Source organism: Taeniopygia guttata, chromosome 27, assembly GCF_048771995.1.
Source record: "Taeniopygia guttata chromosome 27, bTaeGut7.mat, whole genome shotgun sequence".
Lineage (NCBI taxonomy): Eukaryota > Metazoa > Chordata > Aves > Passeriformes > Estrildidae > Taeniopygia > Taeniopygia guttata.
This window is the reverse complement of record NC_133052.1, coordinates 1,573,619-1,584,792: the sequence shown is the minus strand read 5'-3', so window position 1 is coordinate 1,584,792 and position 11,174 is coordinate 1,573,619. Positions and strand designations below refer to the sequence as shown.

At 57.3% G+C, this 11,174-nt stretch overlaps 1 protein-coding gene across 1 annotated transcript; it reads right to left on the bottom strand.

Moving 5' to 3' along the window:
* SOCS7 (suppressor of cytokine signaling 7) lies at nucleotides 1–11,117 on the bottom strand. Its single transcript, XM_030256203.4, has 10 exons — nucleotides 10,236–11,117; nucleotides 8,601–8,665; nucleotides 7,457–7,561; nucleotides 6,484–6,585; nucleotides 5,564–5,685; nucleotides 4,127–4,295; nucleotides 3,376–3,504; nucleotides 2,895–3,030; nucleotides 2,155–2,297; nucleotides 1–1,333 (listed from the first exon to the last, which is right to left on the bottom strand). The coding sequence occupies exons 1-9, from the start codon at nucleotides 11,042–11,044 to the stop codon at nucleotides 2,177–2,179; spliced, it is 1,758 nt and encodes a 585-aa protein (XP_030112063.4). The 5' UTR covers nucleotides 11,045–11,117; the 3' UTR covers nucleotides 1–1,333; nucleotides 2,155–2,176.
* Between the last annotated feature and the right edge of the window lie 57 nt (nucleotides 11,118–11,174).

The following is an 11,174-nucleotide window of genomic DNA, read 5'->3' as shown; positions in this document are numbered from 1 at the left end:
TTGTTTTGTTTTTTGGGGTTTTTTTGGGATGAAAAGCTGGAGCAGGCCTGGCTTTTAGGAAGGTTTTCCCTCACACAGTCCCACGAGGTATTTCCACGGATTTTTCAAGCTCGGTTTCACCCAGAAACCTGGAATTTTTTTAAGGATTGTGGGTTTGTTTGTTTGTTTGTTTGTTTTCCCTCCAAATCCCAGCTGGAGGAGGCAGGCAGGGCAGGATTTGTAGCACCTTTCGTGGCAAAGCAGCTTGGAATTTTTTTTTTTTTCCATTAAAATCCACAAGAATTCCAGGTCCTGGCAGCTCCCAGGGAATCCTCAGCTCCAGCAGGATGGGGCAATTCCTTGGATTCACAGCACTGGAACGCTGCTCCTTGTGAAAACACAGCAGGGAAGAAGAATCCTGCAGAATTCCCAGCTGGAAGTTCCCCCATGGAATTCCCGCTCAGGGGATGGAGCAGCAGCCCGGGATCCCAAAGGGGTGAGGGAGGGAATTTGTGCCCAAAAATCGGGAAAGATTCCACGACTCTCCTGGATTTGCCGTTCCCAAATACCCCAGGGGGAGGAGGGAGCTGCTCCAGGAGGATCCACCAGAGGAAATCTTCATTCCCAGCCTCTGGAATCCACCTGGGATAGGCTGGGCCCATCCCAAATTTTGGGATCCCTGCAGGATCCAGGGAGAGCTCCAGAAATTCCAGCAGCTTTTTCAGGAATGTTCCCTTCGGATCCATCACATCCCAACACTCTTCCTTCCTCCTCTTCTTCGTCTTCAAGCTTTTCCCCAGGATGTTCCTGCCAATCCTGGAGGGTTTGGATCTCTTTTTCCCAAAATCCTGGGAAGTGGGGGGAGCTGCTGAGAATTCCACATTTTGTTTATTCCCAGGGGTTATTCCCAGGGGTTATTCCAACCCCCCGGCTCCGTTTGCAGCTCTCCAGTGAGGATCAAAGCCTTGGAACAGAGGGATCTTCCCAGAAAATTCCCCTTGAAATTCCTCCAAGGTGGGATCAGAAAATCCAGTTGGTTTTTTTTTTTTTCCTCATGCTGAAAAATCAAACAAAAAAAAAAAAAAAAAAAGAAAAAATCCAAAGACAATCCAAACTGAAAACTTCCAGGAAAACTTGGGAATAGTGCCGTGACATTCTTCGTTCCGCGGGGATCCCGCGGGGCCGGGATTCCTTTTCCCAGGAGGAATCCTGCTCTGCTGACTTTCCTGGGAATGCTGGCTTTCCTGGGATTCCTGGGAATGCTGGGCCCTCTCCTCCAGGGAAAAGAGCAGCAGCAGCAGCAGGAGCAGCTCGGCTTCCTCCCCACCACGGCAGGAGGGCAACAACCAAATTCCTGCCGGGAAAAAAACACCGGGAACTGGGATCAGATGGGATCAGAGGGGATCGGGGCCTGGGGGACAGGGGGATGGGAATGGGAATGGGAAAAAGGGGAATTGTAAAAGGCCAGGAAGTCTTGTTCTCCTTCCCAGAGAAATTCTGGGAATGGCAAAAGGCCAGGAAGCCTCATTCCCCTTCCCAAGGAAAGTTGGGAATGGCAGAAGAACACAAAACCTTGTTCTCCTCTCCAGAGAAAGTTTGGGAATGGGAAAAAGCCAGGAAGTCTTGTTCTCCTTCCCAAGGAAAGTTTGGGAATGGCAAAAGGCCAGGAAGTCTTGTTTTCATTCCCAAGGAAAGTTTGGGAATGGTAGCAGGCCCCTGAGGGAGCAGCCATGGCTTCTCCAGGGATTTGTGGTTCAGAGGGAACAGCGGGACGTGGGTTGGATCCTGGGATGAGGCACCATTCCTGAGGCATTCCTGGGGCATTCCTGAGGCATTCCTGAGGCATTCCCAGACCATTCCTGACCATTCCCACATCACCCCTGAACCATTCCCAGATCATTCCAGACAACCCTGACCATCCCTGGACCATTCCAAATCACCTCAGACCATTCCCAGACCATTCCCAACCATCCCAGACCATTCCCAACCATCCCAGACCATTCCCAACCATCCCAGACCATTTCCAACCATTCCCACACCATTCCCAGATCATTCCAGACCATCTCCAGTCCATTCCCAACCATCCCAGCCCATTCCCAGCCCACTCCCAACCATCCCAGCCCATCCCAACCCATTCCCAGCCCATTCCCAGCCCCTCCCGAGCCATTCCCGCACCGTGGGTGCCGGGCCGGCTCCGTTACGTGGAGGATTCCGGCTCCTGCTTCTGTCGGGAGATGAGCTGGGCCTCCTTGAGGGACAGGTACTGCTCCTCCTGCGGGTCGTAGTAGTAGAACTTGCGGATGTAGGAGATCAGGGGCCTGGAAAACACCGGGAACAGCCGGATCCCTGAGACACGGCCCCTCCAAAATTCCCAAAATACATCCCAGAGAGACACCGGGAACAGCCGGATCCCTGAGTCACAGCCCCTCCAAAATTCCCAAAATACATCCCGGAGAAACACCGGGAACAGCCGGATCCTTGAGTCACAACCCCTCCAAAATTCCCAAAACACAGCCGGAGGCTCTTCCCTGGAAAAACACAGGGAAGAGCTGAATCCTTGAGCCCCACTGAAATTCCCAAAATACAACCAGAGGCTCTTTGGGAACTGCCGGATCCCTGAGACATAACTCCTCCAAAATTCCCAAAACACAGCCAGGGGGAGGGAATTCCAAGTTTTGATTCGGAGGGAATTCCAGGTTTTGATCCAGGGAGAGGGAATTCCAGGTTTTGATCCAGGGAGAGGGAATTCCAGGTTTTGATCTGGAGGGAATTCCAGGTTTTGATCCAGGGGGAGGGAATTCCAGGTTTTGATCCGGGGGGAATTCCAGGTTTAGATCCAGGGGGAGGGAATTCCAGGTTTAGATCCAGGGGGAGGGAATTCCAGGTTTTGATCCGGGGGGAATTCCAGGACTCACTTGGGCAGCGGGAGCTCGGGAATGTGGTCGATCCGGACCAGCTGCCGGATGCGGAAGCGGCAAAGGTGCTGCAGGGATTTGACGTTGCTGAACCTGGAGACGGGATACAGGAGCTGGACGGGCGTCGGAGGGAGACCTTTTTGGGGGAAAAAAAGGAGATTTTGGAGATCAGGGTCAGGCAGGATTAAATCCCTGGGCTCAACTGGAACATCCCAATCCCAGGCTCAACTGGAACATCCCATTCCCAAACTCACCTGGAATCCTGGATAATCCCATTCCCAAGCTCACCTGGAACCCTGGACAATCCCAATCCCAGGCTGACCTGGATCCCTGGACAATCCCATTCCTGGGCTCACCTGGATCCCTGGAAATCCCATTCCCAGGCTCACCTGGACAATCCCATTCCCTGGATCCCTGGAAATCCCATTCCCAGGTTCACCTGGAACCCTGGATCCCTGGACAATCCCATTCCCGGGCTCACCTGGGACCCGGGAGCGCAGGAAGTAGAGGAATTTCCCGTTTTTGGAGTGCATGATCGCCCTCTTGATGAACTCCACCACGGACTGGCAGCGGTCCTCGAACTTGGGGTGGCACCACAGGCTGAAGGTCCCTTCCGAAGAGAAAGAATTCCCGTTATTCCAGGGGATTTTCGGGAAATCACAGGGGAATTATTCCTTTTTTCCATGGGGATTTTTGGGAAAGTACAGGGAAACCATTCCAGTTATCCCAGGGGATTTTTGGTAAAGGACGGGGGAATGATTCTCTTTATTCCAAAGAATTTTTGGGAAAGCACAGGGGAATCATTCCTGTTATTCCAGGGGATTTTTGGGAAATCATAGGAGAATTATTCCCATCATTCCAAGGAATTTTTGGGAAATCATAGGGGAATTGCTTCATTCCCATTTTCCCAGGGCACTGGCAGCTTCTTATTCCCATTTTCCAGGAAACTGGCAGCTCCTTATTCCCATTTTTCCAGGACACTGCCAGCTCTCTATTCCCATTTTTCCAGCTCCTTATTCCCATTTTTCCAGAGCACTGCCAGCTCTTTGTTCCTCTGTAGTGCTCCATGCGGGTGTGTATTTACTGGAGCTGGGAATAACATCCCAAATATTTTGGGATCCCGGGAATGGCTCACCTCGGTAGTGTTCCATGTGGATATGGTGGGTGAATTTATTTACTGGAGCTGGGAATGGCATCCCAAGGAATCCCAAGGAATCCCAGGAATGTCTCACCTCGGTAGTGCTCCATGCGGGTGTGGTGCGTGATTCCCTGCGAGCGGAAGCTCAGGCTCAGGATGTACCGGGGGTCGGAGCTGTCCCGCACCAGGAAGGATCCGTCGGGTTTTCCCTTCAGCTTCATCTCGGCGTCCTCCCAGTTCATGGGGCCCCAGTACCACCCGCACTGGGAACAGGGAGAATGAGGATTCCCAGGGGAAAACTCCCAGCAGGGCGCTCCCTGTGATTCCCAAGGGAAAACTCCCAGCAGGGCATTCCCCCCTGTGGAATTTCAGCTCTGTGGGATCGAGGGATGAGGGGACACCACGCCCTGAGGGGACAGAGTGGATCCAGACCCCCCTGCCACGCTCAGGAGAGGTCATGGATTCCCAAATCCCAATCCCTGAGGGGTTGGAATCCCAAATCCCAATCCCTGAGGGGCCGCATTCCCAAATCCCAAACTCTGAGGGGCTGGGTTTCCAAATCCCAGTCCCTGAGGGGCCACATTCCCAAATCCCAGTCCCTGAGGGCTCAGATTCCCAAATCCCGGTCCCTGAGGGCTGAGATTCCCAAATCCCAGTCCCCAAGGCTCAGATTCCCAAATCCCAGTCCCTGAGGGGCCGCATTCCCAAATCCCAATCCCTGAGGGGTTGGAATGCCAAATCCCGGTCCCTGAGGGGCCGCATTCCCAAATCCCAGTCCCTGAGGGGCTGCATTCCCAAATCCCAGTCCCTGAGGGGTTGGAATCCCAAATCCCAGTCCCTGAGGGGCCGCATTCCCAAATCCCAGTCCCTGAGGGGCTGCATTCCCAAATCCCAGTCCCTGAGGGGCCGATTTTCCCAAATCCCAGTCCCTGAGGGGCCGCATTCCCAAATCCCAGTCCCTGAGGGGCCGCATTCCCAAATCCCAGTCCCTGAGGGGCCGCATTCCCAAATCCCAGTCCCTGAGGGGTTGGAATGCCAAATCCCGGTCCCCAAGGCTCAGATTCCCAAATCCCAGTCCCTGAGGGGCCGCATTCCCAAATCCCAGTCCCCAAGGCTCAGATTCCCAAATCCCAGTCTCTGAGGGCTCAGATTCCCAAATCCCAATCCCTGAGGGGCCTCATTCCCAAATCCCAGTCCCTGAGGGGCCACATTCCCAAATCCCAGTCCCTGAGGGCTCAGATTCCCAAATCCCAATCCCTGAGGGGTTGGAATCCCAAATCCCGGTCCCTGAGGGGCCGCATTCCCAAATCCCGGTCCCTGAGGGGCCGCATTCCCAAATCCTGGTCCCTGAGGGCTCAGATTCCCAAATCCCAATCCCTGAGGGCTCGGATTCCCAAATCCCAGTCCCTGAGGGGCCGCATTCCCAAATCCCAGTCCCTGAGGGGCCGATTTCCCAAATCCCAGTCCCTCCTGAGGGGCCGCATTCCCAAATCCCATCCCGAGGCTCCGTTTTTCCCGGCTGTTCCCGCACCTTCTCCAGCTCCCTGAGGCTGGCGGCGAAGCTGCCGGGGTCGGGCCGGGCCAGGGGACAGGGCAGGGGCGGCGGGCCCGGGGCCTCGGGCGGCCGCAGCGGCGCCGGCCGGGGAAAGGCGTCTGCGGGGACACACGGACGGACATGGTCACCGCCATTGTCATTGTCATTGTCATTGTCATTGTCATTGTCACCATCACACACAGACAGACAGGACATTGTCACCATCATTGTCATTGTCACCGTCATTGTCACACACAGACAGACAGGTCATTGTCACTGTCACTGTCATTGTCACACACAGACAGCCGGGTCATTGTCACTGTCACACACAGACAGGTCATTGTCACTGTCACACACAGACAGCCGGGTCATTGTCACTGTCATTGTCACACACAGACAGCCAGGTCATTGTCATTGTCACTGTCACCATCACCATCACTGTCACACACAGACAGACAGGTCATTGTCATTGTCACCGTCATTGTCACACACAGGCAGCCGGGGTCATTGTCACTGTCACCGTCACCCAGAGACAGCCGGGGTTATTGTCACTCACAGGGACAGCCCAGGGCCACTGTCACTGTCACCCAGAGACACCTGGAGATTGTAGGAGGGAAAAAGTGGGGATTTCAGGAGGGAAAAGGCAGAATTCCAGGAGGGAAAAGGCAGAATTCCAGGAGGGAAAAGGCAGAATTCCAAGAGGGAAAAGGCAGAATTCCAGGAGGGAAAAGGCAGAATTCCAGGAGGGAAAAGGCAGAATTCCAGGAGGGGAAAAATACAGAATTCCAGGAGGGGAAAAATACAGAATTCCAGGAGGGGAAAATGCAGAATTCCAGGAGGGAAAAAGACAGAATTCCAGGAGGAAAGGCAGAATTCCAGAGGGAAGGGAAGGCAGAGCTGTCGGCGGCGGGGCTGACCTGCGGCGTGGGGCGGCGGAGGCGGCGGCAGCGGGAAGGATTGCAGGGAGGAGCCCACGGGCCCCAGCAGCACGGCCGGAGGCAGCGTCCCGCTGAAATCATCTAGGAGAGAGAGAACAGGTGGGAAAGCGGGAATGGACAGCCCTGGAGCCCGGGAAACAGCGGGAAAAGGGAATCCGGGGGTTCCCAGGGGAGCCCGGGAAACAGCCAGGAAAAGGGAATTCCCAGCAGAGCCCAGAAAACAGCATGGAAAAGGGAATTTGGGGGTTCTCAGCACAGCCCCGGAGCCCGGGAAACAGGCTGGGAAAGGGAATTTGGGAATTCCCAGTGGAGGACAAGAGTCTGGGAAAACAGTCTGGAAAAGGGAATTCCCAGCAGAGTCCAGAAAACAACATGGAAATGGGAATTTGGGGATTCCCAGCAGAGCCCCAGAGCCTGGAAAAGGGAATCAGGGGAGCCCGGGAAACAGCCTGGGAAAGGGAATTTGGGAATTCCCAGTGGAGCTCGAGAGTCTGGGAAAACAGTCTGGAAAAGGGAATTTGGGAATTCCCAGTGACAGCTCCTCTCTGGTTTGGGCACTGCTGGAGGACAGGGATTCCTTTTCCAGCACTGGAATTTCCAGGTTTCCAGGGACAAATCCCAGGTTTCCAAGGATAACTCCCAGGTTTCCAAGGCCAATTCCCAAGTTTCCAAGGATAACTCCCAGGTTTCCAAGGACCATTCCCAGGGCTCCAGGGACAAATCCCAAGTTTCCAAGGACCATTCCCAGGTTTCCAGGGACCATCCCCTGGTTTCCAAGGACCATCCCCAAGGCTCCAAGGCCAATTCCCAGATTTCCAAGAATAACTCCCAGGTTTCCAAGGACAAATCCCAGGTTTCCAAGGACAAATCCCAGGTTTCCAAGGACCATCCCCAGGTTTCCAAGGATAAATCCCAGTTTTCCAAGGACAATTCCCAGGTCCCCAGGCGGTACCCAGCAGGCTGAGGCTCCGGCGGGGCGGCGGCGGAGGCGTCGGCGGCTGAGGGGAGCTGAGCCCTCGCTGGGAAATGTCCACGTCCACCAGCGACACCGTCTCGCCTGGAAAAGGAGATGGAAAACCCAGCTGGGCCTGGCATCACCCGGGAAAAGCATCTGGGAGGTTTTTTTATCCCCGTTTGCCGCTCCCAAAATAAATTTTTTCCAAGTTCGGAGAGGCCTGGAGGGAATTTTTCCCCCCAAGCCCAGCAGCTGGATGGGATCAGGAGGATCCAAGGGATTTTTTTTTTTTTCCCAGCGTGGAATTCCCGCATCGAGCAGAGCTGATCCACGTCTGGCACCAGGGACATTCCAAAAATCATTGAATTTTTTTAAAAAGTCGTTTTAAAAAGAACCAGATAAACTGACAATCAACGAAATCAACCTCCCAGATTAAAGCAAAGCTTCGGCATCTCCAGGCTTTCCTCTGCAGATTCCTTTGAGGAAAAGCAGCTCCTCCCCTGGAGATCTTAGACCCTGTCCTTGGGCTTAAACTCCTTCCTGGGGGTCTTAGACTCTGTCTTAGGATTTAAACCCTTTTCTGGGGGTCTTAGAACCTGTCCTTGGGCTTAAACCCCTTCCTGGGGGTCTCAGACTCTGTCCTTGAGCTTAAACCATTTCCTGGGGGATCTTAGACTCTGTCTTTGTGTTTAAACCCTTCCTTGGGGGTCTTAGACCAGGTCTTTGAGCTTAAACTGTTTCCTGGGGAACCTTAGACTCTGTCCTAGGGCTTAAACCCATTTCTGGTGTTTAAACCCCGTTCCTGTGGTTTAAACCCCGTTCCTGTGGTTTAAACCCCGTTCCTGTGGTTTAAACCCCGTTCCTGTGGTTTAAACCCCGTTCCTGGTGTTTAAACCCTGTTCTGGTGTTCAAACCCCGTTCCTGGTGGTTTAAATCCCGTTCCTGGTGGTTTAAGCCCTGCCCTGGGCTCAGAGCCTCTCTTTGGGGTCTCCTTTTTGGGTCTGAGCCCAGCAGGACCAAGGGACACCTCAGAGATTCTGAGGGTTTGGGATCCCATAGAAGTGAAATTCCCCGCTCGTCCCACAGCAAAACAGACAAAAAAAAAACCCAAAGTTGCAGAAATCCCCCCCAAAATCCTCACCTGTGAAGAGGGGGCTGAACACGACCGGGGAAAAGGCACTTTGGGTTCTCGTCAGTCTGTGTTTCCTGCAGGGAAAAAACGGGAAATGGCGTGAGGAGAGACTAGGAGACCCAGCAGGAACTCCACAGGAGAACCTGCTCCCACCACAGAACCCTTCCCCAGCCTGGAGAACCTTCTCCCACCAGAGGAATTTCAGCCACAAGAACCTTCTCCAACCTCAAGAACCTTCCCCCAGTGGAAGATCTTTCTCCAGCCAGGAGAACATTCTCCAGCCTCGAGATCCTTCTCCCACCAGAGAAACCTTCTCCAGCCTCAAGAACCTTCTCCAGCCTCAAGAACCTTCTCCAGCCTCGAGAACCTTCTCCAGCCTCGAGAACCTTCTCTCACCACAAGTTCTCCAGCCATGAGAACTTTCTCCAGCCTCAAGAACCTTCTCCAGCCACAACAACCTTCTCCCACCAGAGAAATTTCAGCCACAAGAACCTTCTCCAACCTCAAGAACCTTCTCCCCAGCAGGAAAACCTTCTCCCACCAGAGAAACCTTCTCCAGTCATGAGAACCTTCTCCCACCACGAGAACCTTCTCCCCAGCAGGAAAAGCTCCTCCAACCTCCAGAGCCTTCTCCTGCCTTGAGAGCCTTCTCCCACCAGGAGAACTCTCTCCAGCCTTGAGAATGTTCTCCAACCTTGAGAACCTTCTTCTGCCACAAGAACCTTCTCCCCAGCAGGAGAACCTTCTCCAGCCTTGAGAACCTCCTCCAACCAGGAGAACCTTCATGTACGTTGAGAACCTTCTCCCACTTCAAGAACCTTCTCCAACCAGGAGAACCTTCTCAGACCAGGAGAACCTTCTCCGACCAGGAGAACCTATTTCAGCCTCAAGGACCTTCTCCAACCTGAAGAACCTTCTCCCACTCATCGGTCACGGAATCACAGAATTTGGAGAAGCCCTCTGAGACCAGCGAGTCCAACCTCCCCCAGAACCCCACCACGGCTACCAGCCCGTGTCCCCACAGTGTCACATCCTCACACTCGCTGAGCCACTCCAGGGATGGAGATTCCACCATTTCCATGGGCAGCCTGTGCCTCGCCACACTCTGCACCAACAAATCTTCCCCAAAATCCAACCCAAACCTCCCTGGGGCACAGCTGGGGTCACCCCATCCCTCGTTCCCCGGAGGAGAGCCCGACCTGCTGCACCTTCCCGTCAGGAATTTGTGGAGCAAGAAGGTCCCCCCGAGCCTCCTCTCCCGCGGGACTGATGCTCCAAGCCCCGCTCCCAGAGGTTTTTCCACCATCCCCATCAGGGATGAAGGCCTGAAGCAGCTCCAGCGGCTTCTCCCGGGCTCCAGCGTGAGCGGCGAGGCCTCGGCAGCCGCTCCGAGAGCCGGATGCCAACCGGGACCCGCCGGGCGGGATGGCCCCGGAGCCTCGCACCCCCTCCGGTACAGCATCACAGCACGGCCCCGGGACACGGACCCCGGGACACGGGGACACGGCTCCCGGAACACCCCCGGACACGGGGACACGGACCCCGGGACACCCCCGGACACGGGGACACGGACCCCGGGACAGCCCCGGCCCCCGGGACACCCCCGGCCGCCTCCTCCCCATCCCACCCCCGGTACCCCCGTACCTGCCCGGCTCCTGCTCGCGGCCGCGGGCCCCGCACACATCCGTGAGGCTCCCGGCCGAGGCGGCGGCGCTGGCGGCGTCCCCGGCGGCCGATCCGCCGCTGCAGCTCTTGGTGCGGAAGAGGCGGCTGAGGCGGATGCGGAGCGAGCCCTTCCTGCCGCCGGGGCCGGTGCCGGTGCCCGCGGGCGGCGGCGCGGGGCCGGTACCCGCCGTTCTGCCGGCGGCGCGGGCGGCCCCGCGCCCCGGGGACCCCGGCTCGTCCTCGGAGCCGCTGCCGCCCTCGTCGGGCTCCAGCGCCTCGAGCACCAGCAGCGCATCGCTGGTCTCCTCGCCGGCGGGCGGCCCGAGGCACGGGCAGGGGGTGCCCCCCGCGCCCGCCGCCGCCTTCGCCGCCAGCCCCGGCGGGCGCAGCCCCAGCGCCGCCAGCTGCAGCTCCAGCCCGCTCTGCGCCGCCGCTCCCCAGCCCGCCGCCGCTTTGGGCTCCAGCGCGCAGCGGTGCCGCGGGCACAGCTCGGCCCCGCCGCCCCCCGGGACCCCCCCGCCCGCCGCCGCCGCCGCCGCCGGGCCGCAGTCCTCGCCGGGCCGGCCCTCGGCCGCCGCGTTGCGGAAAACCATCAGCTGCGGCCGTGGGCTGCGCAGCGCCGGTCCGGCCCCCGGCAGCAGCCGCCCCCCGCCCGCCGCGCCGGTACCGGTACCGGCACCGGTACCGCCCGCCGCGCCCGCCTCCGGCCCGGTGCCATAGCCCAGCAGCCGGCTGAGCACCCGGTACGAGGCCGCGGCGGCCGCCGCCGCATCCCCGTCGCGCTGCATGGCTACGGCCGCCGCATGGCCCGCGGGGACCGGGACCGCACCGGCACCGGCACCGGCGGCCGCCGCCGCCGCCCTCGCACGGCCGCGGCGCCCCCCCCCCCCCACCTCGCCGCCGCCGCCGCTCCGCCCC

Excerpts from the sequence above, each read along its gene's own strand:
- SOCS7 (XM_030256203.4), bottom strand. The coding sequence starts at position 11,044 with ATGCAGCGCGACGGGGATGCGGCGGCGGCCGCCGCGGCCTCGTACCGG. Across the intron at positions 7,562-8,600 it reads GTTCAGCCCCCTCTTCACAG|GCGAGACGGTGTCGCTGGTG; the intron begins GTGAGGATTTTG and ends CTCCTTTTCCAG. Across the intron at positions 6,586-7,456 it reads CCGGAGCCTCAGCCTGCTGG|ATGATTTCAGCGGGACGCTG; the intron begins GTACCGCCTGGG and ends TCTCTCTCCTAG.